This window comes from Ichthyophthirius multifiliis (genome assembly GCF_000220395.1).
Source record: "Ichthyophthirius multifiliis unplaced genomic scaffold scaff_1120509249434, whole genome shotgun sequence".
NCBI classification, from domain to species: Eukaryota; Ciliophora; class Oligohymenophorea; order Hymenostomatida; genus Ichthyophthirius; species Ichthyophthirius multifiliis.
The window spans coordinates 38,321-60,420 of record NW_004087716.1 but is presented as its reverse complement, the minus strand read 5'-3'; the positions used below and the strand labels follow the sequence as shown (position 1 = coordinate 60,420).

The window sequence follows — 22,100 nt, the reverse complement described above, 5'->3', positions numbered from 1 at the left end:
ATAATGAATAAGAATAAGATTTCTTTAATTAATAATAATAAAAACAAGATATTCTTAATAATAAAACTAATATAATTAGAAAAATTACAGATATAGAATAAGGATGTTAACAATAAAGTTAAAAAAATCAATAGATTTAATAACAAGAATAATAATGTGATTTAAATATAAATGAATAATCTTTTAATAAAATTTAAATTAATTATAATAATAATAATAGAGAAACAAATTAAAAAAACTAATTAAAAAATAATTAATAAACTTAAAATATAAATAATGATTAAAATTAATAAGAAAAAATTAATTAAATTGATAAAAATTAAAAATTAATATATAATAATATGAAACAAAATTTAGTAAAAAATGAATAAAATAAAAATAATGAAACAATATAAAATAAATATTAAGAAAAAGAATATCAAAATAAGACTTTATAAACTAATTTAAATAATAATAATAATAATAATAATAATAATAATAATAATAATAATAGTAATAATAATAACAATAAAATATAAAGTTTAGAAAAATTATCTAGCTTTTAATAATAATCAAATATAACTTAATAAAAATATGAATAATAATAAATAATTGATATAAAAGACATATCATAAAATAACTAATTATCATTATAAATATAAGATAATTTACTTAAAAATCAATAGATAGATAAATAAACTTGTAATTTAATATAAAATCAATAAAAAATATAAAACTAGTAATAATATTCTTCAAATTTTAACTATAAATTAAATTAAGAATAAAATCTTTTAGAAATTTAAAACTATAATTAAAAATAATGCATTAGCTAAATAAATTAAATAGAAGAATTTCAAATTAATTAATAAGAATTATATTAACACAGAATTTCTTAATAATCAAGATAAGTTTTAGCTAGATACAATTTAAATGAATAATTTCTAATTGAAAAATAAATAGATTTATAATATTTTGACGAATTAACTGACGATATAAAAGATGAATTAATTTTAGAATTTTTAACTTAATAAGTAAATAATAATATATCATTAACTTTATTACATATTGAACCGAATACAGACTAATAAATAGATTAATAATAATAAAAATAATAATATAATATATAATAAACACAAAGAAATATTAGTTAAAATAGATAAAATATATAAATTGTAGAACAAGCAAATCCAGAAACAAGAAAAAATATTTTAATAAATTCCGATGAATTATTTTTAAAAAGTTTAACAAAAGAAATGTAAGATTAAGCTAAAATCCTTAGAAGTGAAATAAGGTTGAATAATTTAGAATAATTCAAATAGAATAATAATAATAATACTTAAAATTCATAAATAACATAAAATAATATGAATAATGTCAATAATAATAATAAAATTAATAATATAAATAATGTAAATAATATCAATAATATTAATAATATGGATAGTATTAATAATATTAAAAATATAAATAATATAATAAATATGAATAATATTAATGATATTAATGATATAAATAATATTAATAATATTAATAATAATAATAATATAAACAATATCAATAATAATAATGTCAATAATATCAATGATATCAATGGTATAAATAATTTTAATAATATTAATAATATTAATAATATAAATAATATAAACAATATAAATAATATAAATATTTTAAATAATTTAAATAATTTAAATGATATTAATAATTTAAATAATATTAATAATATAAATAAAATAAATAATATAGAAAGTATAAATAATTATAATTAAACGAATGAAATCAATAATATAAATAGAATTAACAATAATATTAATAATGTTAATAATTGTAATATTTAAAATAATAATATTAATAATACAAATAATTAATATGATTATAATAACAATAATAATAGTAATAGTGATAGTAATATTAAAATTAATAATAACAATAATAATAACAATGATAATAATAATAATTGTAATATTAACTAATAATAATAATAATAATAATAATAATAATAATAATAATAATAATAATAATAATAATCATAATGATAATGATAGCAATGATTATAATTATGAATATTTAAATAATAATAATCATCATCATCATAATAATAATCATCATCATAATAATAATCATCACCATAATAATCATAATAATCATAATAATCATAATAATCATAATAATCATAACAATCATAATAATCATAATAATCATAATAGTCATAATAATCATAATAATCATAATAATAATAATCATCACCATAATAATAATCATCACCATCATAATAATAATAATAATCATCATCATAATAATTAAAATGGTTTTATGGATTTCATGTTACCTGGATTTTATTAAGGATCTAAAAATAAAGGTTAAAATAAAAGGAAATCAATAAAATTTATCGATGATTATATATGTAATGATTTAAATAATAAAAATAAATTAATTTAAACAAGCGATTAATTAATAGAATCCATATTGCGATTTATTTATTAAGGAAGTAAAAATAATGAACATTTTCCTATTTACTTACTAGAATTAATATGTGTAAATGAAGATGTTGAATATAAAGTTTTTGATGCATTATTGTTTATTTTAACTAACTAAAATATGAAAACATAAATTGATAAAGATTAAAAAGTATTTGAATTATATAGTTTCCCTCTTTTAGTATTTATTATAAAATTCAAGAGAAAATGATTTTAAAAAAGTATATTTTGATGTAAGTTTAAAGGTTTTAAAAATAATAAACATGCTTACTTTAAAAAAAGTGAAATATTTTTTAAACTTTGAAAAAAAAAAAAATAGCTTAGAAAGCATAAGAAAATTATCAAAAAATTTCGAAATAAAACATCCAAATGAATAAATTCCTTTGTTTTAATTTATAAATCTGTTAAAAACAAACCCGTTTATTGATAATTAAGAACATTTATAATATTTATTATTTTCTATATTTAATATTACAAAGAAATATCTCTAATAACATCTATTAAATAATTAATAATAATAACAAGAAAATACTAAATTAAAACTATTTCCAGATGTTATTCATTCTATATGTTAATGCTTTTCAAGTTAATGTTTAGATGATAATCTTACAAAGAAACTTTCTTTAATAATAAATTAGTTTTGTTTTGAATAGAGTAATTTAGATATTTTTATAAATGAATTAAGAAGTATTATAACTCATTTTTCCTTACAAATAAATAAATGTTTGGAAGAAAGCTTAAAAATATTAAAAGGATTAAATAAAAATAGTTTAAACTTTTAATATTAATTTAAAATATATATAACTTAATTGGAATATTAAATTTAAGGAGAAAAAAAAATTTAGAACATTTTTTAAATTATTTATGAGTTGTTTGAAAAGTCCTTTAATTAATTTGAAAATCAAACTGAAAATGAAGATTAAAAAAAAGAAGAGGAATATAATAAAAAATTAGAAAGCATTAAAAAAGATATTAGAATTTAATTTGGAGATATAATTATTAATTAAAATTTAATAGATTTATGGATTCATACAACTGAATTATTCTCATTATTAGGTGACTTGGATATTTCTTTATATTCTGGAATTATTGAGAAACTTTAGCCTATAATTGAAAGCTATTTTATAATTTTCAGAATTATGAATGATGAAGATTTCGAATTTTTTAAAAAAAGTTAATGTGAATAATAATAAATGATTTAAAATAACAATCAAAATAACAATAAGAAAGAAGTACAAAAAAATAAATATCATAATTAATAGATGAAACATAACTAGAAGATAAAGACAGCAAATTAAATTTCGATATTTTAAAAAAGAAAAGCAAAGAAGCATAAATAGTATAGAAATATTCAAATTTTATATGCGAATAATGTAAAGTAGTAATAAATATGATGATAAGGTAAAATTTAAAGCTAAAAAGACAAAATAATTAAAAGAAAATTAACAAAATTCTATAAAAAGATCCTTTCGAAATTGTTTTTAAATAAGCACCTCATATTATTGATTTTGAAAATAAAAAAAACTATTTTAAATTGGAAATTATTAATCTTAGAAATTAAAATAATGCACATATTAAAAGAAAGAAAATTAAAGTTAAAAGGAGCCAAATCTTCGAAGATTCTTTTTAATAGATTCATAATCTCAAATCTGAAGAACTTAAACATAAATTTGTAATTGAATTTGAAGGGGAAGAAGGAATCGATGCAGGAGGTTTACTTAGAGAATGGTTTACTTTACTTTCTAAAGCTATTTTTAATCCTGATTATTTACTTTTTAAACTATCTTCAAATGGAAATACATATTAGCCTAATTAGAATTCTTATATTAATGATAATCATTTAGAATATTTTAAATTTGTAGGAAGAATTGTAGGAAAAGTAACATTTTTTTATTTTTTTTTACAAAAATATTATAAAAAGGCTTTGTTTGAAGGGTAAATGTTAGATGCATATTTCACAAGATCTTTCTATAAACATATTTTAGGATAACCTTTAACTTATCATGATATAGAAGATTAAGATTAAGAATTCTATAAAAATCTTAAATGGGTTATTGAAACTGATATATCTTAATTTACGGATTTGACTTTTAGGTATTTTTTTTATGTTTAATTTTTCTTTTATATTTTTAGTTTTGAAGAAAATGAATTTGATAATTATTAAGTTATTGAACTTATTTAAAATGGTAGAAATATTTCAGTAACTGAAGAAAATAAACATGAATATGTTAAGCTAATGTGCTATACTAAGATGGCTAGAAATATTAAAATTCAAATTGAAAAATTCCTAGAAGGTTTCCATGAACTTATTCCGCATGAATATATTAAAATTTTTGATTCCCATGAATTGGAATTAATGATTTCAGGACTCCCAGAAATAGATAGTATTTTTTTAATTATTTAAATTTTATGTTTTTTTATTTTTATTTTTTTTAGTTTAAGATCTTAAAGAAAATAGTGAGTATTAAAATTATACTCCTAATAGTAAAATAATTAAATGGTTTTGGGAAATTCTTGAAAGCTTTGATTAAACTGAAAGAGCATCTTTTCTCTAATTTGTTACAGGTAAATATATACAATTAATACTTAAATTAATGTTTAATAAAAACTTTTAATATATTTTAGGTACATCAAAAGTGCCTTTAGAAGGTTTTAAATAATTAAGAGGGTATTCTGGGCTTTAGAAATTCTAAATACATAAAAGCTATGATATTAGAAAATTACCTGTAGCTCATACTTGGTAAATAAAAATATTTTTTTATTTATTTAATTTTTTAAAAAATAAAAAAGCTTTAATTAATTAGATATTCCTGAATATCCATTAAAAGAAATATTAAAAAAAAAACTTTTACTTGCGATTTTGGAAGGAAAAGAAGGATTTGGATTCGCATGAATTTTTTTTATTTAAAGCCTGCCTTTATATTTATTCTATATATTTTAAAAACATAAAAGATTTTTTAATATTGTTTTTATTTAATTTTAAAAATTACATATATTAAGTATTATATTTAATAATTAGTATATATTCAATTTAATATATTATTATTAGTGTTTTTATATTTTTTTTATTTATATTTTCAAATTAAATAATAAAAGTGTTTTTATAATTTATTTTATTAATTGAAATATATATTATATAAATTTACTAATATATTTTAGTTTATAATAAAGATAATTGCAAATTAAATAATTTTTATAATTGTTATATTATTTATTTCTTTTAATTTAAATTAAAAATAAATTATATAATCTATTTATTTTATAATAAATATTATTTATTTTAAATAAAGAATAGAAAGATAAAAGATAAAAACAATAAATAAATAAAATAAAACATTGAAAAAAACAAAATAAAAATGATTGTAGAAAGTAATTTTATTTAAATAAAATTATTTAAAATAAGGATAAATTTTTAAAAATAAAACATAGATTAAGCATTACAAGAACCAAAATAATGGGATTAATAAACATAAAATAATCTTAATAGATTATTTGATGAATTTTTTATTGATAATTTAAATGAAAATATAAGAAAAAGTAGTCTTTAATTATTATGTTCATTATGGGTGACAGGTAATAAAAATTAAGTTTTTATTTGTTATTATAAATATGAAATAATAATTAAAATTTAAAAGGAAATTATGAATAAAAGAAAAGCTTCTATGATATATTATATTCAAAATGCGATAATTTATTAAATTATGGCAAAAATAATGAAGAATTTTTCTAGTTATTTTAATTCATGTGCAATAAATAAAATGCGAATTAAGAATTTATAGTAAAAAATATAACAATTATAATTTAACAAAAAAAATATAATATAACAATTATAATTTAAAAAAAATAAAAAAAATCTAATAAATAAAATTAAAACAAATAAAAAAAAAAATTTTTATTTAAACAAAAAAATAGTAAAGTATTTAAGATTTATTTTCTAAATTGCTTTTAGTATTTTCAAATGCTTTAAATTAATTGTCTTAGCATCCTGATCATTAACTATATTTATTTTTAGAAGATATAGTAGATGACTATAAGACATTTAAGCCATCATATTTTGAATTAAATGGATGTTTAGTATGTTATGGATAATATTAACAAAACTTAACATAATCAGATAAATTAGGTGTAGTTTAATAAGAAATACGACCTGCATAAAATAGATTAATAATAAAATTGAAAAAAACAATGGAAATTTAATAAATAATATTGCCAAAAGATCCTTCATATATAAAAAATAAGAAAAGCTTTATAAAATAAATAAATATTTATATCAATAATAATCTATCTTCAGATATGAATAGTTTAAAAACTGACATGAATTTATGGAAAAAAACCAAAACAGTTAATATTACGCAAGATAATAAAGAATAAACTGCAAAAGATTTTTAAATAACATTTCCTATTCCTATTACTGCCAAATTTATTTGCTTAGAATTTATTCTAAATGGAAAATTACCACCTTCATGTTAGAGATGCCCTGAAGTTAGGTATTTTTTTTTATTTTAAATTATTTATATAACATATTATTTTTAGAGGTGAAGGCTCAGGTCTTTTCTGTAATTAATGTTAATGGAGTCCTTTAATATCGGTAGAAAATTCACATTTTATTTATAAATCGAATAGTTTTACTGAAGCAACCATTATAGATTGTGATAAATCAAAAGAAAATGTAAAATAATTAATTTAATATATATAAAAATCATATATTAAAGTGTGAGATAGCAATATAAGATAATAATAAAATCATATATGATCTATCTTAGGAATTATTAAAGGAAAAATATAAAATGAAAATACTTTATGATCGTTATTATGGTTCAAAATGTGTAAATTCCTCAGGAATTTTGTTAAATTCAGATGATTTAAACATTCTTTATTAAGATTTAATGTCTAGTATGAACGCTCTTATCTCTTATAAGAAAGCTTTAGCTTAATATAGTGGAATTTCAACTGATAATTTTAAAAAATAAATATTTGGGAATGAAAATAAAGAAGGATTTAGGGGTTGCTATGGATGCTTGTAATAATTTATTTACATTTTTTTAAATTTTATGGGTAATAAAGATATTCTATAATGTGTATAGGACGATAATTTAATAAAGAGTTTAAAAATAACACTTGAAGAATTATTTTTGAAAGGAGAAAGTTAATTTTAAGCAAAAATTGTACACAAATCGATGAATTTACACAAAAAAATCTTCTGCGTGAAATTAAACCAAGAAAGCCTTTTGTATTTGAACACTTTTTTGGAAAAAACAGAAGATGAATTTTTACATTTAAAACCTTCATTAAATGATTAAGAATTAAACTTTTACAAAATAAGGCTTTTAGACGTCAAAAGTTTCCTTCAAGTTTTAAAAGATTAAATGTTAGAAGAAGAAAATGCGAAAAATAAATAATTAAATAGTTTGAGATTAAAAATTATTAATTTTGTGAATAATGTAATGCCTTCTATATTATAGAAAGCTTATGAAAAAAATCATTCTTCTGGATTTTAAAATTAAATAATAGTGCCTTTATTAGAAATAATTTAGTTAGAAATTAATAAAGAAAGTCCCTTTATATAAAATAATGCGTAAAACACTTTAAGTTCTAATTCACAATTTTAATTCGATAAAACTTTAAGCAATATCAATTAGAGAAACAAAGATATTTTATTAGAATAAGAAAAATAAATTTAAGAAAAGCTTTAAAAAGGACAATAGTTTATTTCTCAAAATTTTGGCTAAAATTCTTCTTTTAATAGATATAATTTCATGCTTTCATATAGTGGATTGGGAGCACTTATTGGAAAAGATTCTTAATAAAGAGATTCTCTATCAGGAATTATGCAAAGTTAATAATAGTCTTAATTTAAAAAGAATGCAAAAGAACTTATTTAATAAAAGTAGAAATAAACTTATAGTTAATAAAAATAAGTGAAAAGTTCAACAAATAATAATACCAAATTAACATCACATAAAAAAAAAGAAAATCTTTTTACATTACTTAATATTATTATAGGTCTTAATTAAGATTTCGGGGAATTAACAGAAGAAAGATGTGAAGTTTTAAGCAATTAATTTTAATTGAGAAATGATAACTGGTTATAATAATGCATAAAGCTCTTTTCTTCGAGAAGAATTAATGAAATTATGCACTTTATTATAGTTCAAATTGCATATTTTAATAAAAAAATTGCTTTAAATTTACTTTTGAATGCACTCCCATAAGCTTTAGAAAATTAAGAAAACTCCATTAAATATTTTGAACTCTTTAGAGAAGTTATTAAAATATAAAATCTAAGCAATCAATAAGATTAGGTAATTAAAAAGCTTCCAGGGTTATCTATGATGCATTAATAAAGTTCTGAAGAAAGCACACTGTAGAAAAAAGAACTAGAAGAGGAAAACTTACAAGAAGAACATGAGTATATTTTCGTTTTATAAAATATGTTTAAGCTTTTAGACGAAAAATTATAAAAATATGCAAAAAACGAATCTTAATAAGTAATATTTGCACATGAGTTCGTTATTTAAAATCTTAATATGGGCTAATCCTTAAATTAATTAGCTGTTTTGATTAAAATTTTAATCGATAATTAAAAGATAAAAACTATTTTTAAAAATAATAATAAGATCTTTATGTAATATATTATATAATCTGTTGTTAATATTAGAAAGTTTAAATTTATTCTTAATTAAAATTTCTTCCAAATTGAAAATATACTTTCTACTCTTTTCTTGGAATTATAAAGTAATAATTTTATGGAAAAGTTCAAATTTTTAAAAAGTCTTATCGTTGCTCTTCCTTCTAATTCTAAAAATCCTCTTGGATAAGAATTTTTGATGGAATAAGTAAGTTTTTTATTAAAAAAAAAAAAAGAAAAAATTATTATAAATATAAAAAGATAAACAAAATCCTAATTCCTAAAAAGCTAAATATTAACCTTAGATTAGAAGTTTAAGCTAATTAAAGAGAATATCTACCTAGTTCTTTACCTAAAAAAGATATTCCAGCCAATGAATTTGGTAATACTATGAATGATATTCTATCAAGAATCAAATCTGAACTTCCTGATAGTTCTTGGGTAATAGAAATGTTAGTAGCAAATAAACTTATAATTAATAAAGTAATATATATATATATATAGAAATAAGTTACATTATATTTATTAAAAAAAATATAAGGATTTGCCTATCGATCTTGTATATAAAAAAGTTTGGATTCCCTCATAATTAAAAGGTATTCCTGCAATTCAAATCGATTGGAAAAAGTAAGTATAAACAAGTGCAATGAAAATAGTTTATAGGATTACTGGATTTGATGGAGAAGCTCATGAAGAAACAGTTGATTAAATGGTAGATGAGGATTTAATTAAATTGCTTAGCTTTATCTAAAGTGCTTTTTGAAAATATTATTGATTTAGATGGAAACTAGACTTGCGGTTTAGCTTGTCTAATTAATATTGTAGATTAAATATATATGGATTTAGAATAAAAATGGAAGTTATAAAATATTATTACAATTCTTAATTTAACTTTTAAACATTCGGAAGGAAAATATAAAGTATTTTATTTACATTTTATAATATTTTTTTTTAAAAAAAAATAAGGCTCTTCATTATAATGGATTAAATATATTTATTAAAGTCCTGATGAAATTTCTTCCCAATATGAATGAAAGTGAACCTGATTGTTTAATTTAAAATATGTTTGAATTAATTCATGGATTACTTGATGAATCTGAAAATATTAAATTTAAAATTAATAAAAGATCTAATATTGACATTGAAGACGATTAAATGGTAAATATTTATGATGAGGAAGAATGTTTAGATAACGTTAAATTATGTATTAATAAAATCAACACAATTGAATAAAAGGGAAATAAATATAAAAATTAATTAGTTTAGGATTTAATTAGAATTCTTCCTATCCTAACTAGAGATTTTGTTAAACCTTCCTAATATATAGTTAATTCTTTCGAATAATATATAGAATTCGATGACTAATGTATTTTTATTAAAATAAATATATCAAATAATATAATATAGAAATTAAGAAAGAAAACTAAGAAAAAATAAATAAATTTATGGAAATCGCAGAAAAAGTTCCCGAATATTTCTAATCTTTCCGTGAAGAAACTATAAATAGTGGAATATTAAATAAAGCAACATAATTATTTCTTTAAATAGTTTCTGATTATGTAAAAAATATAAAATAAAATTATTTTTTCATTTTTTTATTTTTTAAGTCTAAAATAAACTAAGCAAAAATAAAACAATATAATACATCCCTATAAAGATGCCTATAAATATTTATGTCCTTAATAAAAGGAAATCATAATATCTAATTAATTTTAAGTAAATAAGGAATACTACATAGTATATATTAATTAACTGATACATCAATAAAGATAAAGGAAATAGGAAAGATATCAGAAGATATAATAGAGTATATTGTTTGTGAGAAAAATATGGTTCATAAAGAAGTGTAAAATTTAATAATAAAAATAAAACATGAAGATGCTTAAATTAAAAAAGAAAAAGCTCATTAAGTGAAATTAAATTAACTACAAATGCTAAACACTAATGCTTAAAAAATCAAATAAGTATTCGATTTTGGGGATTTAGAAGAAGAAACAAGCATAAAATGTGTTGTTTGTTAAGAAGGCTATACTTTAAGACCAAAAGATATTTTAGGAGCTTATATTTATTCAACTTCTTATAACATTTTTGATATATAGAAGCTTGTTTATGAAGGAAACTCTTATGTAGATAAATCTTCAGTTACTAGCGTAACTTCTTTCAATTTAATCCATTTAAAATGCCACTAAGAAGCAGTTTAAGCAGATTAAAATGTATTAATTTAAAAAAAACAAAATAAAAAAAATAAAAAAAGAGCAAAAAACCGAAAACAGAATGGGAAGGTGCCCTTATCAGAAACTCAGAGGCAAAATGTAATAACTGGTTCCCTTTAAAAGGTCCTGAAATAGATTAAAATTAAACAGAAAACGCTCTAAAAAAATACTTTAAGTGCATTGGTTAATAAAGTATTTCTGGTAATTAAGCAACTTGGATTATTATGAATGATTTTAAAGGTTTGTTAATGAAATTTGCTAATTAAGAAGATATAGCTAAAGAAACAAGAACAACGTATATATATAAATATTTATAATTAGATATAAATATATATAAATATTTATTATATATATATAATTATATAAATAAATGTATATATATGATATATATTTATATATTTATATATATATTTTTTATATTTATATATATATATATATTTTTATTATTTAATTAATATATTAAAAAATACAAATCAGTTTTGAACATAATATTAAAATTCTTCCTTTCTTTATTTCTATTATTAGTAATTAATTAATATAATAAGGATAAAATGATTTGGTTAATAAACTCGAATAAAAGTTAGGATTATTTCTTTATAATAAATTAAAAGAAGAAAATAATAGAAAAATAGAAGCTTTACAATTGTATTTAACAACATCTCTATTTGTTTATACATATTAATAATGGAAAAGTAAAGCTTTTAAACTTTTCTTTTAGTAAGCAATTAGTATTTTTGTGCCTTCTTATTTCAAAAGCAATGTTGATATGGATACTAGAATAGGAAAATATGCTTAGCCTTTTCTTTTAGAAATTACTTTTTGTAATTTCTTATTTAATAAAATTCATGCTAAAACCTTAAGCTAATTTTAAGGAAATCTAGTATAATTAAATGAAAAGATTGATATTCATATTTGCCATAATTATGATTAAGTTTCTTTTTTTTATATTGTTATTTTATTTTTTATAATTTTTTAAAAATAGCTTATTGAAGACTTGTAATAGTTTTATATTGAATATAGAGATAAAATAACTAAATTTACTAAAGTTAGTGAATATTTAGATTATTGTGAAATGAAATAAGAGATATAAGAAAACTTACAAAACTTTAGTTAAGTTTTTGATAAATATAAAGAATGATAAAAAAAATATTTATTTTTATTTTACTTTTTTAAGAAATAGTTAAAATATTTTTTAAAGATATATAATTAAAAAAAATTCATTAAATTTAATTTTTGTTTTATATTATTAACATCTTAAATAAAAGTTAATAAAAATTTATTTAAGATATTTTATTTATAAAATTTTCTTAAAAAATGTATTTTTTTTAACTTTTCAATTTTGTAATTTTCTAGATATATCATTTACTGTTCCCCAATAATTCATCATATCATTACTATTAATAATTTCTGATTCAGAAACACATTATAAAACTTATTTATATATGGTTTTTTTTTCATTCTTTTTTTTTTTTTATATTATTAATATATATTTATTTAACTTTGAATCTTTCAATTTCTATTTCTCCTATTATGTTTGTAATAATGTCAATTAAAATATCGAAATTTTTTGATTCATTGTGACCCTTAAATAATAAATTTTGTTATTTTATATAAATTAAAAAAAATGACTTATTCTATTTATAATTCTAATTTCTTCCTTTGCTCATCTACACTAGAAAACATTGCTTTTATTGTCTTTTTTCCTTAAATAAGTTTTGAAAAATCTTCTTCGTCTGATTTTAAATCTTTTTAAAGCGAAATTCTATTTTTTTCATATTCTTCTTTCTAATTAATTAATTCGATAAAAGCCTATTTTTATTACAAGAATAATAATAAATAAAATAATTATACTTCAGCATCTCTCAATTCAAATTTAACCATATCATAGAAATGTTAAAAAGAATTTTTAGTTTTGCTATTTTTCTAATAAATTTAAAATAATTAATTATATATGTTAAGTAAAAAAACTACAATTTCTTCTTATGATTTAAATATATGAGTATTAAATTAATTTTAGAAAATTAAAGCATTATTATCATATGCTACATATTCGCTAATTAAACATTTTTCATATTCAGGTAATAAATTAGAATTCAACTAATCAAAATTATCATTTAAATCCTTTCTTAATTAAACCAATAATTTCAACTATTCCTTCTAATTCTTTTTAATATAAATTATAAAATGATAACAAGAAAATATATTATTACTTTTAAGTCAGCTACGGCTTTACTTAAAAACATAAAGAAAGCTCCAATTTTAATATTTAATTCTTACTAAGGTTTTTTCTAGAAAGTGAATGAATAGTAATTATTAAAAAGCTTAATAATATATTTACATTTATAAAGTTAGGGAATTAAATTTAATATTTATCAATAATATCTATAACACTATATTTTTTCATATTTTATAATGCCTTTTATAAAATTTTTAAAAATATATATATAAAAATATTTAGAACCTTTGAAACATCACAATCTTTAGAACGCAAAAAAAGCTAAAATTCGTCGGAATAATAAAGATGCTTTAATTTAGATACTTAGTTGCAAAAACTATTCAAAAATCTTGCCCTATTTTCAACTACATTTTGACTTGTAGAATTCTTTTTTTATTTTTTATAATTTAGGGAATAAATATAAAAACCATCTCTTTTGCAGGTATAGAAGGAACGAAGCATCCAGGCCATCTTACAACTAAAACTTCTTTCAAACAATAGAATTCATTAAATCTTCTATATACATCGAAAGCGCCATTTGAGTCATAACCTTTTATATTATAGGCTGTAAATTTACTTAAAGTTGTTTCTTTTGTAACTGGTTCTCCTACACATATTTAAATCTTTTATTTATTATTTTTTATATATATTTCTTTTTATAATACATCGTTTTATGTGTAATCAACAAATGGATTTTTTATTTGTTAATTCTATTTTTTTTAAAAAAAAAAATATTAGTATATATTTTTTATACTTGTTAATTGTCTTAATAATTATTTTAATTTTAATCCATTTTTAAAGGTTATATATATATATATATATTTTTTCTTTTATTTATATTTTTTAGATTAATGCGTATAAAATAGATTTAATAATTAAAAATAAAATTATTTATTTTATTTAATTTATTTGTTTACTAATAAATATATATTTTATAAAATAACTATTATATTATAAAATAAAAAAATAAATGTCAAATTAACAACTAAAAGTAAAATATATATAATTAAAATAGTTTAACTATATATAATAAAAATTAATAAAATTAAAATAGTTACCTCCATTAAACTAAATTTCAGATTATAATACTCCTGTAATAATAAAAAAACCAATAAATAATTAATAATTATTTTAATATTTATAAAAAATATAGTAACCAATAAATAACTCATAGAATGAACTCCAATAATAAAATACGCTTTCATTTTCATCATATGAAACCATCCTTTTAAATTACCTTCAGATTAATAAATTGCTAAATTCTATGAGATTGAAAATCAAAAAAAGTAATAGAATAGGCAAGAAATATTAGAAAAAAAAATATGGGACAAAAAATCAGGTCAAAATCGTTAAGCATTGAAGCATTTTAAAATATTTTTAGCCAGAAAATTATGTAATTTTTAAGCCAAAACACTAATATAAAACTGAGGAAAAAAGGTTGATTTAAGCAGCATTAGATACAGCTAAAGAAAGATCGAAAAAAAAAAAAACGGAACCATATAATTAGTCTGTTATTAATATTTTGTAATAAAAAAAAGAAATATTTCTCATAACTATGTCAAATGATATTATTGAAAATGAAGTTTTTTATTTTTTTATTAAATATACGATAAAATAAAAAGATAAACAAATTAAAATCAAGTACAGAAGATAGAGAAAAGGCTTTAATTGAAAGTGAAAAAATGCTAAAATAGGATAATGATAAGTTTTAGAGATATTTAGAATAAAATAAATAATAAAAAGTTGATGCAGAATAAAAGGCTGACGAATAAAATAAATAAAAAAAATAAAAAGAAATATTAATTAAAGAGATAAACTCTAAATTAACTTCTATTAAGGCTGATATTTCTAAAAGTGACGAATTACTTCTAAATTATAAAGAACATAAAGAATTTTTAGATAAACTAGTTCCTAAAGTATTTTTTAAAAATTATTTTAGATTCTAATTTTTATTTTTTAAGGAATGGGAAGAAGAAAGGAATAAAAAAAGGTAAGAATTTATTTAAAATTTAAAGTAATAATGGATTAATAAAAGATTAGAAAACATTTAAGGTTTATATAAAATAAAAGATATTTTTTATTTATAAATTATATACTATAATAGATAGAAATTTAAAAAATCAAAGAAAGGCAGGATAATTTTTAATAAATGAATAAAAACAAATTTTATATTAAAAATTGGAAAATGAATTTAATAATGCTTTGTAAAAAAATTAATTAGAAGAATTAGAAGGTTTTATTTTTTAAATTTATTAAAAAGTACTAATATCTCAAAAAAAAAAATAGAATTTAATGATAATTACCCTATGTATTTTAATAATCATAATTAATTAATTGAACTGTTTAATGAATTTGAAGAAAAGAATTTATTTTTAATTTAAATGAAATAAGAAGATGAATCTGCTTTAGATGAAATAAAACTTAAATTTTAACAGGATAAACAAGTAAATATTATTTTATTTTAATAAATATTTATTATTAAATAAAGAACTTAAACAACTAATTTAAAAATTTAAATTCATAAAAAGAATAAATAAAAAAATAAATTGATGAAATAAATAGTAGTATAAAGCATATTAAATAAACAAATGAAGAGAATTATAATTAAATAGTAGTAAAAAATGAAGGAAAAATGAAAGATTTAGTAATTAAAAAAAAAAAATATAATTTTTTATTTTTTTAAAAGATACTAAGCATTTATTAAAATTTCAAAGAAGATATAAATTTAAATGATGTTGAAAACGTTTCTGCTTTAAAAATATTATCAGTATAAACATTAAAATAATAAATAAAATTTTATTATAAATTAAATATATATATAAAGTAATTAGAAATTTTAATAGAAAAATAAATAAAAGAAATTTAGGTTTATCCTATAAAAATTGTTGAAGAAAAAGTTGATAAAAATATTTTTTATTTTTTTAATAATTTTAATAGCGAAAAAAAGCTGAAAAAGACAGAAAATAAGTATTTAAATAAATTTTAAACTAAAAAAAAGATGAAGAATTACAAAGAAAAGCATAAAAAAATTAAATTAAAATGTCTTAATCAATTAAAAAAAAGTATAAGAATTTTATATTATATTATTATCTAAAAAATAATAAAGATAAGGAAGAATAGATATGTAAAGAAGTGCTCCATTTTTATTATCAGAAAATAAAATAGTAAGAAATATAACTAGTTAAGATGAAGGAGATTCTAAATATTTTAGAGAAGATTATAATTTATTATGAAAAATATAGATATTATTTAAATTTTTCAAAGAATTATAATGTCTTTTTACTTATCTTTTGTATAAAAATAATAATAAATATAATTTAAATTTACAATTATAATTTTCTAGTAATTTAATTATTAATTTTTATTTAATTTACATATTTTATTTAATATAAAAAAAATAAAAATAACCTTAAAAATTATTTTTATTTTCAAATATTAAATTATTTAAAAAATATTTTTGTATAAAACTATATATTATTTATAATAATTTTTTTTATTTTAGATATTAATTATTATTTATTTTATTACTTTATTTAAATTTAATATAATTTCAACACTTTTTATTAATATAGTATTCTACCATAATATGTTTAATAAACATATAATCCATTAAAATATAAATATAATTTTTAACCTAAAATATATAAGTATTTAATAATATTTGTAATTCTTTTAAAATAATATTTTTAAATATATTGTTTTATTATTATTAATGTATCTAATGGCTTTTATTTTATAAATATTCCTAAAAAAATTATTAATGCTCTTATCAAGATGGTAGGTCGCCATGATTTTTAGAGAATATGATACTTTCCTGAAATTCAGTTTTCTTAGAATTTTCTCGTATTAATATTTTATGACGATTTTTATTTTTCTTAAATATAAAATAAATTATTTTATTTTTTTAGTTTAAATTTAATTTTTTTTTTTTAATGTTTTATACTTTAATTGTTTATTTTAATTTTAATAATAAGATGGAGGGAGTAAATTCTTTTTATTTAAATAAATTTTCTATATTTATTCTTTTTATTTAGATGTATTAAAGTTTAATATTTTTATATTACTTCTTCGTACGTATTGCTTTTTTTATTTTTTAAAAAAACTCAATCAAAAAGGCTTTTATCTTATTTATTTTTATAAAAAATTAATTTTTGTATTTATGAATAATTCGTGATACATTAATTTGCTTAATGTAATGAATAAAATTTAATATAAAATATGTGAAAAAATCCCAAAAGTCATTTTTTAAGATGGTTTTTATATTATATATGCATCATATTTTTAACTATATATATAAAATTATTTAATTTATACGTTTTTATATTAAATTATTATTGTTTTATCAAAAATTGTTAATATTTTTTGTTATATTAAAAATGAAAGAATAAAGAAAAAAATAAAAAATGCAGTTCCAACATTTTTATTAAAATTACATGATATGGTTGAAGTTATCCTTTATTTATAAATTATTTTTATTTAATAATTTTTTTAAATATAAAAACAAAGGATAAAAGCAACTAAAATATAATAAATTGGAATCAAGATGGTTTATCTTTTGTAATTAAAAATACAAATGAATTCTCAAATAGTATATTGCCTAAATATTTTAAACACAATAATTTTTCTTCTTTTATAAGATAAGTAATATATTTTTCAAATATAAAATATTTAGGGGTTAATTTTTTATATAAAAAAGTTAAATATGTATGATTTCCATAAAATAAGAAATGAAAATAATGAAACAGAATTACGACATAAATTATTTCAAAAAGGAAAAAAGTAAAAAATACTTTTATTATTTAATATTTGTTATTTTATAATAAAAATAGCATCTTACTTAATTAAATTAAAAGAAAAAAAAATAATCCTAAAATACAACCATTAGAAAAAAAATTAAATCTTAAAATTAGAATAATGAATAATATAGTTAATTTAATTAATTTGATTAATTTAGTTATTTAAATTATGATAATTAAACTTTTTACAATCAAAAATAAAATTTAGATGATGAATTTTAAAAAATAAAATAGTAAATATTTTAATAAAATTTATAAATCTAATCTATAAATCAAAATCTATAAAAATAATAAACATAAGGAAAAGTTTTATATAACTAATTCAATTAAATTAAGTATATAATTAAATAATAAAATTTTTGTTAATAACACTTTTAATTATATATATATATTTTTTTTAAGAATAAATTAATAAGATAAAAAAGATAACGTTTATTTGTTACTATCCTATTGCTTTTCAAACATATCATAATTTGAAAACAAAATAAATAATTTTAATTAAATGTAATAAGATTTATTTGACTAAGAGTAATATGTATAAAAATCTGAAAATTAAAAAATGGAAACAATAAAATAAGACTAACAATAAGTATAAGAAAAAAATTATAAAGTTAAAAAATCTTATGAATATTTTATTTAAACTCATATTAAAATAAAAAAAGGAAAAGCTTATTTTATGTAAATAAAATTGTAATTAAATAAGTTAAAATAATGGTTGTGAAACAAATAAAATAGATTTATTATCAAATGTTATAAAAAATACAGATTTTAATATTTTAAGTAGTATAGTATAGAAACCTTTATAAATAAATTAAGAACAGAAATAATTAAGTTTAGATTAGAAATAATATATATAATAAAATATGAATAAACAAAATCTTAATGTATTTGAAAAAATATTTAAGCATGTTTGTGCATATGATAATTTATGTTTAAAAAAAAACTAAGTAGTAATTCATAAAAATTAATAAGATAAAAATATATATTAAAAAAAGTAAAATAATGAGTAAGAAATTATTAATAATGATTAATTTTTCTCTAACCCAATAATTTAATTAAACAATTTTTTATATAATGATAGTTAAAATTAAAATTATTTTTATAATAATAATAAAAAGTCACAAAATTAAAGCCCTATTTAAAGTAAAGATAATCTTTCTTAAATAATTAATGATAAAAACTTTAATTTTATAGACTTTTAAAGCAATAGTCTTGATTTATAAGATTTAAAAAGCTTAGGAAGCTTATAAAATATAAATTAATTAAATAAAATAGATGATATTAATCTTTAGAATAATAAAATATGAGAATTACGAAGATAAAAAAAAATATTTAAATGTAATTATTTTTACTTAAATTATATAAAAAATTTTATTTATATATTATATCCTGTTTTAAATCCATAATAAACGAATTTTAAAAATATTTAATTTATTCTTATTAATTATATTTATATTTATATTTATATTTATATTTATATTTATATTTTATTTATATTATGTTTTTAAATTTAATTCTTTAACATAATCGATATATTTAATAATTTTATATAATATTTTGTTTATTTATTGCATATATATTTTTTTAGATTCAAAAACTAAATTTTTTAAAAATAATTATAATTATATAAGATAATTACAATTTTTTTTTAAAAAAAAACGCAGAATTGAAATTAAAATAAATATTTTTATCTTATATTTTCATATCCTTTAATTAATTTTTTCTTTTAATAGTTTGAAAATTATAAAGATTTTATAAATCAAAATTATTTAATTTTTTAAAATCTTATCTTAAATATAATTAATAATATATTTCATTTTATAATATCCATAAAATTCAATAAATTAAAATAATTTATTAATTTAAATAAGTATATATAATTAAGTTGATATATGTTTGATCTCAACATAATTAAAATTGAAAATTAAAGATAAATCTAAATTTATTAATAATTAGAATTAAGATAACAATGAATTAAATTTGTTTCTTAATGTAAATTTTAAATTAAAAATATTTATAATATATTCTTATATACTATTTAAATTATAATTTTTATATAAATAATATAAATTAAATTTAAATGCTTTAATATTATAATATAAATATATATTTTTTATATAATGCTAATATATTACGAATACAGATAATATAAATTTTCCTTTTGTGAAAATTTTCAAAAATGAAAATTTGTTTTAGAGCAAAATTATACTTTTACTGCATCATTTTATTAAAAGTAATTTGTTTTTTTATTAATAATTTATTTGAATAAAAATACTTAAATTATTAACATGTAAAAATAAAGATAAACATATTTATAAAAATATAAAAATTAAATTAAATATAAAAAGTCAAAATGTTATAATTTTAAGACTTTTTAAACAATCATAATATCGATTATTCGTCTTTAAAAGTAAGAATAGATATCTTAGAAAACTTTGGAAAATGCATTATTGCAAATGAAAATATTTAAAAGGATGAAGAAATATTATCGATTCCTTAGAAGCTTTTTATATATTTTTCTCATGCAATAAAAAAACATTAATATTTTAAAGATTTATATGAAAACTATAATATATAAAAAATATGTATATTTGCTTTGTATTTGTATTTAGAAAAGGATAATAAATAAAATGAATTTTATATATATTTTTAAAATATACCATAAAAATATTTAAATATTATTACTTGGGATTAATTTCATTTTAAGTATTTACGATAAGAATTATTTTTAAAATATTCAACTAAAAAAAATAGAATTAAAGAATAGTTGGAAAAAATTTAATCTTATTTAGATTAAAATAATATATAAATTTTAATTAAAGAAGATTAATTTTACTAATGTATTGCACTTATCGAATCTAGAACTTTATATTTTTAAAATTAATATGATCCTAATTCTGAATTAGGAACTTTGGTGCCTTTATATGATTTTGTTAATCATAATTTTATGTAAAATTTAGATCATTTTAAATATTTTTATTATGATGAAATAAGATAATAATACATTTTAAAGGCTTCTAAATAATATTAAAAAAATGAATAAATATTTATTACTTATGGCAATTATAATAATTTACATTTTTTAGAGTTTTATGGATTTATACCATTAAATAATCCCCGAAACACAATTTAATTTGAAATCGAAACAAATATTAAAAATTTAGAAATCGTTTTTGGATAGAATTTTAAAATAAAATTTGAAGAAAATTAAGCTTTGGCTTCAAAATTAATTCCTCATTTATTTGTTAATTAATAGATTAAATCTTTTATATGCATAGAAATTGAATAATATTCCAAAAATTTCAGCTGGGAAACTATTTTATTTATATAAATATTTAGCCTAAACTTAAACCTGGATAATTAAAGGACTTCGAAAAATGGAAAAAAATAAAAAGTTAAAAAATTTAAAACTAAAGATATTTTATGTAATAATATTGATACAGTTCTATATGACGATTTTAATAATAATAAAATTTAGTATAATAAAAATTTTGATGCTTAGTTGTTTTACCTTTTTATATCTAATTTAAAAAATTATTTGATTTCACTTTACTAATCATTACCTTAAAATACAAATCCTAATTAAGATTAATTAGATGAATTTAGTCAATTAGCTATTAAATTTAGTTAATAAGAGCTAAATATTATTTTAGATTGTAAATATAATGCTGAATGAAAAAAAAAATTAACCATATTTTAATTTAAGATAATATATATTGTTTTTATTTATATTATTTTTAATAAGTTGCATTATTTTTATTACCATATTTATATTTATATTAACTAATTTTTTTC

General features: G+C 16.6%; 5 protein-coding genes across 5 annotated transcripts, besides 14 other annotated features; 4 read left to right on the top strand and 1 right to left on the bottom strand. All coding sequences in view use genetic code 6, as the record gives it.

The window, feature by feature from the left end:
- Nucleotides 1–64: part of a microsatellite that runs on past the window's edge.
- Nucleotides 65–357: 293 nt separating this feature from the next.
- Nucleotides 358–400: a microsatellite.
- A 46-nt stretch (nucleotides 401–446) lies between these two features.
- Nucleotides 447–515: a microsatellite.
- Nucleotides 516–1,324: 809 nt separating this feature from the next.
- Nucleotides 1,325–1,741: a microsatellite.
- Nucleotides 1,356–2,277: a microsatellite.
- A 1,521-nt stretch (nucleotides 2,278–3,798) lies between these two features.
- Nucleotides 3,799–5,346, top strand: IMG5_004050 (ubiquitin hect domain family protein; the record flags this gene model as incomplete). The annotated part of the gene is made up of 6 exons (XM_004039945.1): nucleotides 3,799–4,332; nucleotides 4,375–4,547; nucleotides 4,587–4,837; nucleotides 4,890–5,018; nucleotides 5,079–5,193; nucleotides 5,244–5,346. Coding segments are annotated over 6 exons (1,305 nt in total), but the record flags the coding sequence as incomplete, so codon positions are not given.
- Nucleotides 4,859–4,888: a microsatellite.
- Nucleotides 5,347–5,759: 413 nt separating the features above from the next.
- Nucleotides 5,760–5,810: a microsatellite.
- On the top strand, nucleotides 5,810–9,844 carry IMG5_004040 (hypothetical protein; the record flags this gene model as incomplete). The annotated part of the gene is made up of 8 exons (XM_004039944.1): nucleotides 5,810–5,822; nucleotides 5,883–6,026; nucleotides 6,089–6,231; nucleotides 6,366–6,940; nucleotides 6,987–7,122; nucleotides 7,166–9,289; nucleotides 9,343–9,564; nucleotides 9,623–9,844. The coding sequence occupies 8 exons, from the start codon at nucleotides 5,810–5,812 to the stop codon at nucleotides 9,842–9,844; spliced, it is 3,579 nt and encodes a 1,192-aa protein (XP_004039992.1).
- A 73-nt stretch (nucleotides 9,845–9,917) lies between these two features.
- IMG5_004030 (hypothetical protein) lies at nucleotides 9,918–12,284 on the top strand (the record flags this gene model as incomplete). The annotated part of the gene is made up of 7 exons (XM_004039943.1): nucleotides 9,918–10,001; nucleotides 10,048–10,447; nucleotides 10,489–10,640; nucleotides 10,689–11,294; nucleotides 11,336–11,589; nucleotides 11,772–11,818; nucleotides 12,277–12,284. The coding sequence occupies 7 exons, from the start codon at nucleotides 9,918–9,920 to the stop codon at nucleotides 12,282–12,284; spliced, it is 1,551 nt and encodes a 516-aa protein (XP_004039991.1).
- Nucleotides 11,591–11,732: a microsatellite.
- Nucleotides 11,668–11,726: a microsatellite.
- Nucleotides 11,681–11,741: a microsatellite.
- Nucleotides 12,285–12,578: 294 nt separating the features above from the next.
- IMG5_004020 (PX domain protein) lies at nucleotides 12,579–14,096 on the bottom strand. The gene is made up of 4 exons (XM_004039942.1): nucleotides 13,520–14,096; nucleotides 12,924–13,419; nucleotides 12,794–12,877; nucleotides 12,579–12,753 (listed from the first exon to the last, which is right to left on the bottom strand). The coding sequence occupies exons 1-4, from the start codon at nucleotides 13,978–13,980 to the stop codon at nucleotides 12,628–12,630; spliced, it is 1,167 nt and encodes a 388-aa protein (XP_004039990.1). The 5' UTR covers nucleotides 13,981–14,096; the 3' UTR covers nucleotides 12,579–12,627.
- A 331-nt stretch (nucleotides 14,097–14,427) lies between these two features.
- Nucleotides 14,428–14,471: a microsatellite.
- A 615-nt stretch (nucleotides 14,472–15,086) lies between these two features.
- IMG5_004010 (hypothetical protein) lies at nucleotides 15,087–16,145 on the top strand (the record flags this gene model as incomplete). Its single annotated transcript, XM_004039941.1, has 2 exons — nucleotides 15,087–15,561; nucleotides 15,796–16,145. The coding sequence occupies 2 exons, from the start codon at nucleotides 15,087–15,089 to the stop codon at nucleotides 16,143–16,145; spliced, it is 825 nt and encodes a 274-aa protein (XP_004039989.1).
- A 773-nt stretch (nucleotides 16,146–16,918) lies between these two features.
- Nucleotides 16,919–17,023: a microsatellite.
- Nucleotides 17,024–18,552: 1,529 nt separating this feature from the next.
- Nucleotides 18,553–18,591: a microsatellite.
- A 1,136-nt stretch (nucleotides 18,592–19,727) lies between these two features.
- Nucleotides 19,728–19,803: a microsatellite.
- Nucleotides 19,804–22,100: the final 2,297 nt, after the last annotated feature.